Source organism: Haematobia irritans, chromosome 1 (assembly GCF_050003625.1).
Source record: "Haematobia irritans isolate KBUSLIRL chromosome 1, ASM5000362v1, whole genome shotgun sequence".
NCBI classification, from domain to species: Eukaryota; Metazoa; Arthropoda; class Insecta; order Diptera; family Muscidae; genus Haematobia; species Haematobia irritans.
In genome coordinates this window covers 133630516-133647579 of record NC_134397.1, presented here as the reverse complement: position 1 = coordinate 133647579, position 17064 = coordinate 133630516, and the positions used below count along the sequence as shown (strand labels likewise).

At 36.0% G+C, this 17064-nt stretch overlaps 1 protein-coding gene across 1 annotated transcript; it reads right to left on the bottom strand.

Moving 5' to 3' along the window:
- Positions 1–10974: 10974 nt before the first annotated feature.
- LOC142231802 (uncharacterized) lies at positions 10975–16296 on the bottom strand. Its single transcript, XM_075302451.1, has 2 exons — positions 14351–16296; positions 10975–14125 (listed from the first exon to the last, which is right to left on the bottom strand). The coding sequence occupies exons 1-2, from the start codon at positions 16294–16296 to the stop codon at positions 10975–10977; spliced, it is 5097 nt and encodes a 1698-aa protein (XP_075158566.1).
- Between the last annotated feature and the right edge of the window lie 768 nt (positions 16297–17064).

Below are 17064 nucleotides of genomic sequence, written 5' to 3'. Positions count from 1 at the left end.
AAATAGTTTTCTTCAAGGTCTTCAAAATAGTGGTTTACAACTGTAATTGCATCTTCATTTGAGGTAAACAGCTTGCCAGCAAGGATTTTTTTTTTTTAGATTTGGGAACAAGTAAAAGTCACTGGGAGCTAAATCAGGAGAATAAGGTGGGTGGTCGAGCAACTCGTACTTTATTTCATTGTTAAAACACTCTTGTGCGCTGGTGCGTTGTCTTGATCAAAAATTATTTTTTTGTGTTGTAAGCCAGGATGTTTTTCTCGAACTTGTACATTTAATTGATCCAAACGGTTACAATAGTACTGTGAATTTATTGTTTTACCCTTTTGCAGATAGTCAATCAATAAAATACTTTTGAAGACCCAAAAAAGCGTTGCCATAACCTTACCAGCCGATTGAATTGTTTTTGCCTTCTTTGGGACACTTCCTCCAGCTTCAGTCCATTGTTTGGATTGTTCTTTTGTCTCTGGAGTATAGTGGTGGATCCATGTCTCATCAACAGTTATGAAACGACGCTTAAAATCCATTTTATTTCGCTTAAACCGATCCAAACAAGCTTGTGAAATGGTCATTCTTATGCGTTTTTGATCGACTGTGAACAAATGCGGCACCCATCTTGCAGAAAGCTTTTTCATCTGTAGTTCTTCATGTAAAATTAAATGGACTCGATCATTTGAGATGCCCATGATATTAGCAATTTCACGCACTTTTATTCGTCGTTCATTTAATACCATATCACGCACTTTGGCTACAAGTCCGAACCGCGTTCCACATTGCAGTGAAACCATTTAGAGAAGCTTTGAAACCCTCAGAAATATCACCAGCATTACTGAGGTGGGATAATCCACCGCTGAAAAACTTTTTGGTGTTAGGTCGAAGCAGGAATCGAACCCACGACCTTGTGTATGCGGGCATGTTAACCATTTCACCACGGTGACTCCCTTGTATTAGGCTAAGAAGTTTCCGAACTGCCTCGTATCATTTTGGCATTATGGGCACAATTTTTATACCCTCCATTATACATCCTATGGTGGAGGGTATAAAACTTTGTATATTAACTTTGTCATTCCATTTGTAACACATCGAAATATTGCTCTAAGACCCTATAAAGTATATATATATTCTGGGTCGTGGTGAAATTCTGAGTCGATCTAAGCATGTCCGTCCGTCTGTTGAAATCACGCTAACTTCCGAACGAAAAAAAGTATCGACTTGCAACTTGGCACAAGTAGTTGTTATTGATGTAGGTCGGATGGTATTGCCATATCGGTCCATATCGGTCCACTTTTACGTATAGCCCCCATATAAAGGGACCCTCAGATTTGGCTAGTGGAGCCTCTAACAGAAGCATATTTCATCCGATCCGGCTGACATTTGGTACATGGTGTTGGTATATGGTCTCTAATAACCATGCAAAGATTGGTTCACATCGGTCCATAATTATATAAAGCCCCCATATAAACCGATCCCCAGATTTGGCTTGCGGAGCCTCAAAGAGAAGCAAATTTCATCAGATCAATATGAAATTCGGTACATGATGTTGGCATATGGTCTCTAATAACCATGCAATAATTGGTCTACATCGGTCCATAATTATATATAGCCGCCATATAAACCGATCCCCAGATTTGGCTTGCGGAGCCTCAAAGAGAAGCAAATTTCATCAGATCAGTCTGAAATTCGGTACATGATGTTGGCATATGGTCTCTAATAACCATGCAATAATTGGATTCTCCAGATTTGACCTCCGGAGCCTCTTGGAGGAGCAAAATTCATCCGATCCGGTTCAAATTTGGAACGTGGTGTTAGTATATGGCCGCTAACAACCATACAAAATTGGTCCATATCGGTCTATAGTTATATATAGCCGATCTCCAATCACACAAAAAGTGGTCCATATCGATTCATAATCATGGTTGCCACTCGAGCCAAAAATAATCTACCAAAATTGTATTTCTATAGAAATTTTTTTCAAAATTTTATTTCTATAGAAATTTTTTTCAAAATTTTATTTCTATAGAAATTTTTTTCAAAATTTTATTTCTATAGAAAATTTTGTCAAAATTTTATTTCCAAGAAAAAATTGTCAAAATTTTATTTATATAGAAAATTTTGTTAAAATTTTATTTCTATAGAGAATTTTGTTTACATCTTATTTCTGTAGAAAATTTTGTAAAATTTTTATTTCTAAAGAAAATTTTGTCAAAATTTTATTTCTATAATTTTTTTTTTAAATTTTATTTCTATAGAAAATTTTATTAAAACTTTATTTCTATAGAAAATTTTGTCAAAATTTTATGTCTATAGAAAATTTTGTCAAACTGAATTATATACATATTTGATCGATCTTTTTTATTTAATATATACCACGTATGGACTTACATACAATTTAGAAGACGGTGTTAGGAGGTTTTAAGATACCTTGCCATCGGCAAGCGTTACCGCAACTTAAGTAATTCGATTGTGAATGGCAGTGTTGCTACGCAATCCATGGTGGGGGGTACATAAACTTTGGCCCGGCCGAAATACTTGTTTTTTTTTTTTTTGGTTTGTTAAAAGAAATCGGAACGTACGAGGAGTAAGTCAAGATATTCAGGCAAAGGAAATTACAAAAAAAAAATAAACGGTGGAAAATATACAAAAATTACAAAGGGATCTTCATAAAAACAACTAAAGGGCACTATACTCTTTTTAGAGTTGGAACAGTACAATGAAATAAAAAGGAGGAAATACTGAAAAATTAAACAGTAAAATGTATACAAACAATAAGTAGTCCAAGAGGAGTTGACGGACACCTTCAAATAGAAAAGAGGGAATTATGTTCGAGTTTTGCAGCTAAACCAATTGAAAAAGTTTATTTTCTTTAAAATGAATTATTAAAGAAAAGTAAAAGGCAAAACATGATCATTTTAGAGCGATAATGCCAACTTAATGCCGGCCTTAAAGGTAGAAATGAAATTAAGTATAAAACACGATAAGTTTTAAATGCATTTAAAATGTTTTTAAATGCTAGTAAAAAATGTTCACGCCTAAATAAATTTATGTGTATATATAAAATTATATATGTATGTTTATACTCGACTCCACGTATTTCTTTTGTTAGAGTTTTTGAATTCCTGTCCTTTGCATGCAGGCAGACATGCTAACCACTGCTCCACGTGACCAACATATGTTAGAGAAGCGATTTTTTTGAGGGTGTAAGGATCGTTTTATATGAGGTAGAGGTGGCGCGTTACACGAAATTATTGTGACACGAGTGATTCACACGTGAATCGTGAACAAAATCCTAAGCAAGCAAATATGTCTTGCGTGAGCGTCCGTGAGAAATAAAATCGGTTTGTGAATAAAATTTCTGCAAAATCACGCTCACGAAAAAATCAAGATTTAATTCATACTCGTATGTTAACTGAAATTATTTTAGCTTTCGAACTACACAGTCTTAGACAAGTTTACTTACCTTTGATTTTTACCTTCTATCAAAACATGTTTCTTGTTATTGTTTATAAACCACACAAAAAAGTCTTAAAAATTAACAAATATTTTGTTTTTCATATTATTTTACTAAAATATACGCATATACATGTATAGTTTATTATATTTTATTATTAAAAGAAAATACAAATTCTTTAATCGTATGTAAACTTGTGTGAGACTGTGTATATTCTATTTTTGAATTTTGCTACCTTTGCTGATTTCCGTTTGGAAAATGACGTGAGTCTCGTGAATTTGTCGTGAATCGTGCGTGAACGTGAGTCTTTAAAAGTATTTTGTGCGTTAGCGTGCGTGAGTACTGGTTTTCAATTCGTGAATGTGAGTGAGTGGTATTGGCTACCATACGCATCGTGCGTGAGCGTGCGTGAATAAACATTTTTCTTCGTGAATGTGTGTGAGTGTGTGTGAAATTTCATTCACGCGCACACCTCTAATATGAGGGCCATGCCTAAAAGTGGTCCGATATGGCCATGGGCGCAAATCGCTAGATCGACTCAGAATTACATCACGACCCCGGATATTTACATTTTCTAACGTCTAAAATCAATATTTCGAAGCTTTACAAACCGAATGATAGTTTACCCACATTCTATGGTGGAGGATAAGAGAGATGCACAGAAAAAATGTAAATTATGTTACGGAAAGAATGAACTACCTCGTTCGAAAATAGAACTAAATTGTATTCCATATTTTGAGATTCCCTTAATGCTGTGTTAAAAAAAAATCTGACATTGGATTTTAACTACCATGTACGTAATTCAACCTTCCCCAAAAAAAAAAAAAAAACAAAATGGACTGAATATAAAGAAAAAAATCATTACCATTTTAACCACGCCGTAGTTCATTCTTACTGTTTTTGAGAAGTGTACGAAAAACTTGTTCGAATTGAACTTATTAACGTATAGGGTCATTGAACTCTATACCAAAGTTTAGCCTATAAAATTTTTGAGCCAACCTTAAAATAAAGAAAACATCTTTGGGCTATAAATTAAAACAAAATAATTTTTTTGCACTAAATATAAGTTTATTTTAGCATCAGTTTAAAAACGCACCTTTTTCTGTGTGGTTTAGCTAACTGAACCAATGATACTTTCTCCTCCTATTTATGAATTAAAATCTCCTTTGACTGTTTTAATTGTCGGGGCAGTGTAAAGTATATTACATTCGTTGAGGATGTATCATTATCTCCTTTGCTATCTGCCTACGATCATTTAAATCGAGCCCTTTTTAAATTATTTTTTCTTGTTTTAATGTTTTTTTCTTCTTTATGTCATTTACCACAAGAATTCACATGCATTAAAACGCAAAGATGTATTTTATTCAACTGTTCTTCATTCGTTTTTTTTTTTTTGCTTTACCGTTCATTATGGTCTGGTTCTGCCTCAGGACCGCTATGTAGGAAACTCGTTTTTTTAGATTTAAGGCTTTAATTGCCCTTTTTAAAGATACCGTTTTATTTTGGATTCAATGTGGTTCTAAAATGCTTCTGCTTTTGGTTGTCAGTATTGATCCTGAGGAATTTCTGTACCATGGTTTTTTAATTTTGTAGTAATTGGAAATGCAGTGGCTAAACTGGTTATGCCTACATTGCTAAGGACGCCCTGATGATCTACAAAAAAACTATAATAAAATTTTTAATGTAGTGTAATGAAAATTAGAAGCTTTTTAGTTAATGTCAATAATCACACTAAATATCATATTTAAAAGTATTCCATTACACATTCAAAACAATTTTAATAAAAAAACAGGGAACTTCTTAATAACATTATTATTAAAATATCTTTCTAGGAACAAAGCATTGTTCCTAGAGCTTTTTCCTTCCAATCATTGATTCATTTTTAAATATAGATTGTAACATCAAATTCATTTGAAAGTTGAAAAGTCGCTAAGACTAATCTATATAATATAATATATCCTATCTATCCTAATAATAATACTCCCTAGAATTATATTGTACACAAGCTTATTATCAATAAATAAATAAATAAAATGAAACATAAGAATTTAAAAGAATATTCAATGTATGTATATTATTTTGCTATTTAAGATACATAGATTAGAATCTTTATAAAAGGTGATTGGAATTGTCACAGGAATAGGACATCCAGAAAAAAGCCTCATCCAAATTAAAGGGAAGAGCTTGCACCAGTTTTATTTAGCAGTTTTGCTTCCAGTAGGGTAATTTTTTGTTCAAAATAATAAAATGCACTTGTTGATTTCCTAAACTGTAAATAGTTGCAAATAATGACTAGTACAAATAATGTCATTTCACTATCCACAATGATTGTTTCTCGACGTGTAAGAATTTACAGCTTACTCACTGATAGTAAAGTATTCATAACAAGTATATACAGCACTAAGTTCGGCCGGGCCGAATCTTAAATACCCACCACCATGAACCAAATATTAGGGTTTCCTTTGAAATTTCAGGAGGGCTTGAGGACTTGAGGACACTTCCCGAAGAAAAATTTAAAGATTTCACCTATGAGGACTATATCAGATTCTGGATTTATAAGAACCATTTTTGTTTGAGTTTTAGAGGAATCATTAACATCTCTTGTAAGTGTTCAAGAAAATTATAAAATAACGTCTTGATTTGAAATCTTAAATCTGTAGAAGTAAAATCTGGAAATTGTACATTGAGTTTCAAGCAATTTTCATGATCATTGCGCTTTCTACACCCTCAAGAAGTGAAGTCGGTCTATATGGAGGCATTACCAAATGGACCGATAAAAACTTAATCCGATACACGTTTTTTTACAATTTCGGGCAAATCAGATAAAAACTACGGTTTCTAGAAACTCAAGGAGTTAAATCGGGAGATCGTTCTTATGGGGGCTATACTAAAATATGGACCGATAATCACCGTTTTCGGCACACCTCTTTATGACCCGAAAATACCTCTAGATTTCCAATTTCAGGCAAATAGGATAAAAACTTCGGATTCTAGAAGCCCAAGAAGTAAAATCGGGAAATCGGTCTATTAGGGGCTATACCAAAATATGGACCGATACTCACCATTTTCAGCACACCTCTTTATGGTTCTAAATTATCTCTAGATTTCCAATTTCAGACAAATTGGATAAAAACTACGGTTTCTATAAGCCCAAGACCCCAAATCGGGAGGTCGTTTTATATGGGGACCATACCAAAACATGGACCGATACTCACAATTTTTTGCACACGTATTTGCGGTCCTACAAAACCTCTAGATTTCCAATTTCAGGTAAATTGAATAAAAACTGCAGTTTCAATAAGCACAAGAAGTAAAATCGGGAGATCGGTCTATATGGGGGCTATACCAAAATATGGACCTATACTCACCATTTTGGCACACCTCTCTATGGTCATAAAATACCTCTAGATTTCAAATTTCAGTCACATTGGATAAAAACTACGATTTCTATAAGCCCAAGACTCCAAATCGTGAGGTCGGTTTATATGGGGACTATATCAAAACCTGGACCGATATAGCCCATCTTCGAACTTGACCTGCCTGCAGACAAAAGACGAGTTTGTGCAAAATTTCAGTACGATTGCTTCATTATTGAAGACTGTAGCGTGATTACAACAGACGGACAGACGGACATCGTTATATCGTCTTAGAATTTCTCCCTGATCAAGAATATATATACTTTATATAGTCGGAAATCGATATTTCGATGTGTTACAAACGGAATGACAAACTTATTATACCCCCGTCACCATTCTATGGTGGTGGGTATAAAAATATGCAAATTAAACCAATTTTCTTCAAACTTTGTAATATTTCTTTGAAAATTGCAAATTCGACTTACTTTATTATTGAAAATTTACTATTTATCATGTTAGCCTGACACTGAAACAAACGATTATCGTCCAAATGCATGATATCTTAATTTTACAATTAATTTTTCTCCGAGCGTTACGGACAGGGTAGATCAAGGAATTTGATCAATAGAACCATTGAAAAGAAAAAGCCAGATACAAATCTATACACGCCTAGGCTGTATATGTTTCAGTTCGGGCGAATGAACTTTTCCACAGCCATTAGTATAGATCTGGCTGGGAGAGATAAATCAATTTTGTTCCCATTATTCTAACTTGTTATGGAGAAAAATTTGGGATTTTTCTTCATACAAATTGAATCATCTTAACTCCCAATGTGCATCATCTATTCATATAGTTACAAATCCCTTGATCTTATTTGCATTACTGTAGTAACAAAACGAAATAAAAATAAAATCAAGGGATTTGTAACTATATGGAAAGATGATGCACAGTAGGAGCTAAGATGATTCAACTTGTAAGAAGAAAATTCTCAAATGTTTTCTCCATAAGAAGTTAGGTTAGGTTAGTTTAGGTTAGGTTAAAGTGGCAGCCCGATTAATATTCAGGCTCACTTAGACTATTCCGTCCATTGTGATACCACATTAACTAAAAGTACCTATTACATATGGGCACTTCTAGTTTTAACCGTTGAACCTTCTCGATTATTTTCTTCTGTTGAACCAACCAGATTGTTCCAAAAACATTAGCAGACTGCTGAAGTTAACGTTTTCCAGGTCCGCCAGTAATCTGAAGCTATATGCCCCTAAAATTTGCTTACGCCTTACACAAAATGCAGGACACTCACACAAGAGGTGTTTTATTGATTCCTTTTCCTCCGCATCATGACAGCTCATACAATGGTCATTATACTTCGCACCAATAGTTTTTGCAAAATCGCCTATCAGGCAGCGACCCGTTATAGCAGATATCAGGAGTGATATCTGGCGTCTCGAGAACACTAGCATATCTAGTGTGCGGTTTAAGTTTAAATGGGGCCATATTTGCTTGGTGTCGTTACAACCCTTGCAATTCTCCCATCGAACATTTGCCAACATGACAGCCTTCTCACGCAGTAAGAGCTTGCAGGTAGCCAGAGGCATACCAACAGATTCTAGTTCGCCTGGAATATGTAAGGTAGTCCCTAGCCTTGCCAACTCATCCGCTTCGCAGTTCCCCGGTATGTTCCTATGGCCAGGCACCCATATTAGGTGAATATTGTACTGCTCAGCCATCTCATTGAGAGATTTGCGGCAGTCGATGGCCGTTTTCGAGTTGAGGAACACAGAGTCCAAGGATTTTATTGCAGGTTGACTGTCTGAGTATATATTAATGCCAATATTGCTTGGAGCATTACTTCTCAGCCAATTCACCACTTCTCTTATTGCTCATATTTCAGCCTGAAAAACACTACAGTGATCAGGTAATCTTTTCGCTATTCGAAGTTCAAGATCTTTAGAATATACTCCGAAACCCACTTGGCCATCCAATTTGGAGCCATCAGTGTAGAAATCTATATATCTTTTATTCCCCGGGGTCCGTGTACACCACGCCTCACTGTTGGGAATTAGAGTCTCAAACTTTTTGTCGAAAAGTGGACTCGCCAAAGTATAATCCACTACGTTAGGCACATCTACCATTATTTTGAGGACCGAACTGTGACCGTAACTTTTTTCCGACTGATTGTACACTGGCCTTTTTTATTGAAAACACAAAGATTGTTTCAATTTAATATTTCACAGTTTTGAGTTTTATTTCAGTGGTAAGTATAATGGTGTTCATACAAAGGGTTTCACAAAAGGTAAGTAATGTTAATTCAACGAACTGTTGTTAGGTAAATATGTGCAATGTAAATAGGTAAGTATTTTAGGTTTAAAATTTGATTTTAGGTAAGTATAGGCAATGTAACAAGGTAAGTATTTTAACTAGGGTTTATGTATAATTCACAATTTTGTATGTAAATAGTTTAATTTTTTTTTTTATAATTCAATTTAGGGTAGTTAGGTTCTTTTGCAATTTTACCAATAACAAAAATGTAATATAAGTAGCCAAAATTTTATTAATTATATGATTAACAAATGCTCACTGTATTATTAAAGTTTGTATCAACGTAGGTTTTAAGTAGCAAATTTAGTATTAGTTAACAAATTTATTTATTTATTTAATTCTCAATTGTGCAATAGTTTTTAGTTCTTATTTAACTGTATGTGTACACTGTTGGTTTTGTTTCTTTATGTTTATTTGATAATAGTTTACAAACACTTTTGATTTTGTTTTTTATATTCACAATAGTTTGTTTAATAAATTTGTTACTCTTGTTATTTTAACTTTTACTTTGGCTTGTATTTGTTCTCTTTTGGTTTTTTTATTTCACTTGTCACGACGTTGTGGCGGTTGCAAAGGGCGCAAAACAATTAACTTTACTTTTACATTTTCCAATGTGATGGAAGTTATTTGACAGCTTTGTTATTATTATTCAGCTACTGGTGGCAACAACACTGTGGAGAGAGAGCACTGTGACTAGTGACGTATGTATGTGTCAATGCACCGCTAGTTGCAGTGCTGCTCAAAAGTATAACTCCACAGTGCTGAGCAAAAGTTTAGCGCAATGCTAAACATTCTGGGCCCGCCGTGACAAGTGTTACAATTTTCAGATTCTAGGGCTTAATTCATTGGCATGTTCCTTATTGGACCAGCAAACGTGTAGCCAAGCGTTGTTTGATAGGCGTGCACATCGCCTAGCCCGGTGAAAACATGACCATCTCTTCGTAGCGCTGGATAAACATCGGCTCCCAGCTCTAAATCTATTGTTGTGTTTGAACGTGGGTCTATATCTGCTAGCGTATCTGCAGCGAGATCTCGGGTCGGGTCTTCTAATATAGGGTCTGAATACGGTCTGGTTGGCAAATCATTTGTGATTAGGGCATTTACACGCAGTGCCCACGTACTGTTGGTGCTCCGAGGCATTAAGCGAAACGTTGTAAAGCGATGGCCTCGATGAATAAATGACCGTAGCCCTATGCGTCGAAAGGTAGAATACGCCATCCTGGACATGGTGGCAGATTGATTTATAATTGCCCGAATAGTGGTCCAGGTGTTCACCCCGTCCTCCGACACTCGTACCGTAGCTGTGGGTACAAAAACTAAATCCCACCGCAAAGGGGCGTCATCTTCGCGAGAAGGTGTAGGGTCTGAGGGTGGCGCATCTGCTATTGGTCCAACAAGGTGAGCGGGTCTTAGCGGGTCGTCGAATTGGGGAGCTCCGTGGAGAAGTGAATGATGGCGCAAATTGCATCTTCTACAGCCACTTAGAGAAGGACAGTCAGGAGCAAGATGACTTCTTGCTAGGCAGTTTCTACAGTAACCACGCCTCTCGACAGTTTCATAGCGTTGTGATGGTGTCTTCTCTAAAAATCGAGCACAGGAACTTATGGCGTGGTCTTCCTGACAGAGACCGCAAGAATATTGCCAGGAAGTTGGTCTTCCGCGCCAATCAACGTGTTGGTTCTGGCGATTGCTGGATCGATGCCTTGGAGTCCTCTCTGGTGCCCTGTTGTTTCTCTCCCGACCGAGTCGCTCACTATTACTTCTTTCCGGGCGTGGTAAATATGCAGCCATATCTGAAATAAAAAATCGCTGCGAGTACAAAGTCTTTTTGGTTAAGGCGCAAAAAGCTAGTCATGCGGAAAATAGCTTGACCAGCTTCGTAACGGGTCTACTGAATGTCCCCCTTGCCGTTCGTATATCTACTACCCTTATGTTTTGGTCGGTACCCGGATATATTTTTTCAATCCGACCCATTGCCCAATCAGTGGGAGGAAATCTGTCATCTTTTATTACCACGAGATCATTTTCTTTTAAATTTTCCTGCTGGTACTTCCATTTGTTGCGACGGTGCAATTCTTTAAGGTATTCTGACTTCCACCTCATACAAAAATATTGAGACACAATTTTGAGTCGTTGCCACCTGTTGGCAAGTGTGACATCTTGATCTGAAATATCAGGCTCCGCTGGAGCCAGCATTGAAGTCCCGATCAAAAAATGACCAGGGGTAAGAGGAGAAAAATCATTAGGATCATCATTGGCTCTATACAAAGGTCGTGAATTCAAACAAGCTTCTATACGAGCCAATATGGTAGATAATTCTTCAAAAGTGAAGCTCATATTAGGAATAAACTTTCGTAAATGGGTCTTCAGTGATTTCACACCCGCTTCCCATAAACCGCCCATATGAGGGGCACCAGGAGGTATAAATTTCCACACAAGATTGTTGTGAGAATATTGTTGCAATGTTTGGGTTTGTAAACTTTTCATAAATTGTAGACGATCTTTCTTCAAAAGTTCTGCTGCACCAGTGAAATTCTTCCCATTATCTGAATAAATACAAGAAGGGCAACCTCTTCGAGCAATAAATCGTGAAAAAGCCGCAAGAAAAGACTGTGACGATAAATCACTTGTAGCTTCTAAGTAAACAGCCTTTGTTGCAAAGCACACAAAAATACAGATATAACCTTTGGTTATCAAGCAGACCCTTGTTTTATAGTTTTTAATGTTGAAGGGACCTGCAAAATCAACACCTGTATTAGTAAAAGGTCGTGAAAGCAGGGTGCGTTCAGGCGGAAGTGATGCCATTATTTGAGATTGGGTGTGTCGTTTGAATAATATGCAAGTCTTACAATTGTGGATAACTTTTTTCACCAAAGGTTTTAATCGAAATATCCAGAATTCCGATCTCAAAACACGGGTCATAAGTTGACTACCACCGTGAAGAGTAACTTTATGAGTAAATTCAACCAAAAGTTGTGTAAAGCGAGCATCATATGGCAAAAGAATAGGATGTCTTTCGTTATAACTTAAAACTGGAGATTGAACTAGTCGCCCATTTGACCGCATAATGCCACTTGAGTCAATAAATGGGTTCATCGTCAATAAACTACTAGTAGACGAGATTTTTATTTTCTTCAATAAGTTAGCGTAGTCATGTGCAAAATGTTGACTTTGAGTCATAATGAGCAAACGTCGTTTTGTTTCTTGAATTTCTTCTGGAGTTATCTCCTGGGTAGAAATTCTTAGATGTGATCTGTTTTGCCCGGTATTTCTCCAAAAACGCAAAACATAACTCAATACTCTGTAAGCGCGTGGTAACGAAGAAAATCGCATCAGAGGGTCTTCAAAAGTGGAAGCATTTAAAACCTTCACAGTCTTTGTTTCTAAATTTGTGTCTTCCAAAATTTCAAATTTCGGCCATCTGTCTCTAGGTAACTTCAACCATTGTGGCCCATGCCACCATAATTGATGTGATTTTAATTCAGAAGGCGTACAACCTCTACTAGCCACATCAGCTGGGTTGTCTTCGGAGTCAACATGTTGCCATTTATCGTTGCCAACATTTTCCAGAATTTCAGAAACACGATTTCCCACAAATGTACTCCATGCACAGGGAGGCTTTTTTAACCACGCTAACACGATTGTAGAATCTGTCCAAAACTGAGTTGAGTAATTAGAAATTTGAAGATTTGTAATCGTTGTTGATGCTAATTTAGAAAGTAAAACTGCTCCGCACAACTCGAGTCGGGGCAAAGAAATCTTTTTAATTGGAGCAACGCGGGTCTTAGCAGCTATCAGATGTGTTTCAACTTGGTTATCTTGGAGTTCAACACGAATATATAAAGCTGCCCCATATGCACTCTCGGATGCATCACAAAACCCATGAATCTCTATTTTTGAATTTGGGACAAAATTAATCCATCTAGGTATTTTTACAGATTCAATAGCGTCACTATTTTTTACGAATTTTTGCCAATTCATGAGAGTAATAGTTTTCAATGGGTCATCCCAGTCGATTTTGTCCAGCCATATTTGCTGCATAACCAATTTGGCTACTACAATAACTGGAGCTAACCATCCACATGGGTCAAATAATTTTGCAATAGAGGATAAAACTTCTCTTTTGGTGTAATTTTGCCTACCTTCTATAGTTGGCTGATTAAAAGTGAAATAATCCCCGGATATGTTCCACCTGACTCCTAGTGTCTTGGTTGATGAGTCCTCAGATAACTCCAACCAGTTTAGTGGAAGCAACTGTTCCGAAGGCAAATCTTGAATAACTTTATGATTATTAGATGACCACTTCATTAGTTTAAAACCCGCAGAGCCCAAAGCTCGAATTAACTCTTTACGAGATTTAATAGCGTCCTCAATAGTGTGCGCGCCAGCTAAAACATCATCTACATATAAATTTTCTCGTATAATTTTTGATGCAATGGGATATTTGTCCGCCACATCCTCTGCAAGTTGAAGAAGTGTCCGGATTGCCAGGAATGGAGCACAATTAACTCCAAAAGTTACTGTTAAGAGTTCAAAATCTTCTAATGGGTCAGTTGGAGATTTTCTAAAAAGTATACGCTGATATTGTGTTTGACTTTTGTCGAGCAGAATTTGTCTGTACATCTTAGTGACATCCGCACAATAAACATACTTAAAGAATCTCCATTTCAGTATTTGTAAGACAAGATCTTGCTGGAGAATGGGTCCAGTAAATAAATTATCATTGAGGCTACGTTTATTTGAGGAAGGGCTTGACGCATTAAAAACAACTCGAAGTTTTGTTGTCAAACGATCAGGTTTTATCACCGCATGATGTGGTAGATAATAATTAGGAGTTTTAGAAATTTCTTGAGGCGAAATTTTCTTCATGTGTCCCAGTTCCAAGTATTCTAAAATTGTTTGATCATATTGTGCCTTTATTTCAGGAGTCTTCATTAGCTTCCGCTCCATTCGGAAAAATTGCGCCATTGCGATATTTCGAGAATTTCCTAATTCTTCACAACTTTTAAATGGAAGGGTCACAACATATCTGCCCTGTTCATTACGCTTTGTAGTGTTTTTGAAGTTTAATTCGCAAAATGCATCATCTTCTGATCTCAAAATCTTTTTTGGGATTTCCTCCACCTCCCAAAAACGTGTGAGAATATTTTCAATGGAAACAGTGTTATGTAAGGAGATTCTGTTTTTGTTAACATTTTCGTGAAATATTGGACCACCAACAATCCACCCAAAAACGGTGTGCTGGGCCAATAAAGAGCCGATTGATTTCATAGGTGTATTAGTGTTAAAAATTAAGGGTCCTATATCCATTCCAATTAGAAGATCAACCGGTTGACTGATGTAGAATTTTGGATCTGCCAAATCAAGGTTGACAAAATCCCTAAGTAGTGATAAATCTAGGTTTTGTGCTGGTAAATTTGACGGAAGGGTCCTCAAAACAGGAGCCCAAACTTCTAAATGGAAGCTAGGGTCTAGACGAGAATGTAAATTGAAAAGACAAGCTTTTGTAGAAGTTTCTGCCACCATCTCACTAACTCCTGTAATATGTACTAAATTTCGTTTAGTTGGCAAACACAATTTATTCTTGAGTTTTTCCGATATGAAAGTAGATTGAGATCCAGAGTCAATGATTGCTCTGGCATCAAATAATTGTCCGCGAGACTCGATTTGAACTAAGGCTGTGAAAAGCAATGTACCTCTGGGATGATCCTCACAAGTTCGATCATCTTGAAGAGTCAAAGTCGTAATATTGTTTTCCATGTTTGGAGTGGACTGTATTTGAGTTGTTAGAGCCGCAGTACTAGTGCTGGGTCGTACTAATTCTCTTGTTGGGTCATGGGTAACATTTTGTGTCTCTGTTCCCTTATGTAACATTGTATGATGTCGCATTTTACATTCTCGACAAGAATATTTACTTTTACAATCTTTTATGCCATGGTTGGATGACAGACAATTGTAGCAAAGATGTGCAACTTTGACAACATGAATTCTATCATTGATATTTTTCTCAATAAATTTGGGACAATCCCGAATAAAATGCACTTCTCTACAAATTGGACACATTTGACTATTTGAACTTGAGTTTGGATAAGTTATTTTTGAATTTGTAGCACCTGCTTTCGAATTAAATTTGTTTTTGCTCCCCGAATGAGGTTTCTGTGAAACGTTGGTTTGAAAACTATTGACGAATTTTCCCTTCTCTGGCCTATATTTGTTATCAACTTTATTTTGGTTTGTTTTATTGAATATTGGTTTTATATTCACCACTGACTCGAGAGTTTTGAATTTGTGAGTCAAAAAAAGTTCGAATCGATTCCAAGTTGGAAGAGTCTTACAGTCTTCCAAAGAATTCTCAAATTCCTCGAGAAAGGGTCTTGGTAATTTTGAAGAACAGAGATAAATTAGAATTGGGTCCCATTCCTTGACTTCTATACCAAGTGTTTCCAGAGTCTGGATACAACTGTTCACTGTTCTTTGAAGTTTTTGCACTGATTGACTTGAATCAACAGAGACGTTGGGCAAATTGAAAAGTGTTTTCAATTGATCATTAACCTGCATTCTTTTGTTTTCGTAACGATCCGTCAAATTTTTCCACGCTAAAATAAACCCATCATTGGTTAATGGAACGTTACTAATTATTTCCCTTGCCTCTCCAGAAGTTTTCTGTGTCAGATGGAATAGTTTTTCGACGTTACTAAGTCGAGAGTTGTTAATATAAATGGCAGAAAAAAGATCCCTAAAAGTAGGCCAAGCGCTGTATCCTCCCCTAAAAACGTCAGTATCACATGGAGGAAGTCTTAAAGCTGGCGAAAACTCAAGATTCCTATCATGGGTCTCTAAAGATTCTCTTTCTGTCTTTTCTTTGGCCGCGTGATCCTTTAATGCGATTATATCAGCATTGATAGAACTCAAAACTCTTTTGTATGACGACATCGCTTCGTGGTAGTGGGTCCGAAGTTTCGTTTTATCTATTGGTTGTTCCTCACCTTGTGGAACATGATTGCGACAATCGAAGTACGCTTTTTTAACATTTGACCATAGGGTCTCAACTTCTACCCTTAGGGACTCAAGTTGTCGAATATCTTCAGTGGTCTTCGCGACAGAATAAATGCTTTCAAAATCATTCAAATCATTGACACTGTTTACAAATTGCTCTTTAAAAATTTTCTCCATTTTGCCCAATTTATTTCTTATGTCAAAATTTTGATGCGACAAAACTTCGCAAAGATGAAGCAAAAACGAGGATTAAATAAAACCGAATCTTAACCTCTTGCAAAAGAAGTGTTTAATTTTGAAGTGTTACTTTCGGCTATAAAAGTTACAATAAGTTTGAAAACACGGAGATAATTGCGTCAAATGATTAATTATTTCCCCGGACCATCAGAAGAATTACCAAAAAACTCGCAAGACAAAACAATAAAGATAAGAAAAGCGGGTCATAGGTTTACAGGATTAAATAAAGCCCAAATAGTTTCACAAACTTGATAGTGGTATAAGATTTTGTTAAATTTATTATTGGACAGAGAAAATACAATTTTCTAGTCTTCAGGGCCGAAAATTTCGTATCCATCAACTGAGTTGAAACTAGTTGCCAAATAATAACTTACTTGAGTATTTAGCCTTTATTTATAAAAATTCACATCCAAACAAGCATAGAATAAGTCACCCATTAAAATATTTTTAACCAGCCCAGTCTTTGTTTAGGATTTCAAAACCCAAAAAAAAGTAAGTTTCCAAAACAAAGAAATAACTTTTCAAAACATATGAAAAGATCTTATCAGTATTATGAGCCGTTGAGAGGTGTAAATTTTGCTTTACAGTTGCAAACTTTTTATTTTCAAAGTTGATTTGGGTCACTTTGCAAAATGTCAGTTGAATTTCTTTTTAATTGACTTAAGTCAGTTTGCAAATCACCAAATGGAATATGTACGAGGGGTATTG

Coding starts and splice junctions, on each gene's coding strand:
- LOC142231802 (XM_075302451.1), bottom strand. CDS start 16,296: ATGGAGAAAATTTTTAAAGAGCAATTTGTAAACAGTGTCAATGATTTG. Junction 14,126..14,350: donor GCCCAGCACACCGTTTTTGG/GTGGATTGTTGG, acceptor TCCATTTAAAAG/TTGTGAAGAATTAGGAAATT.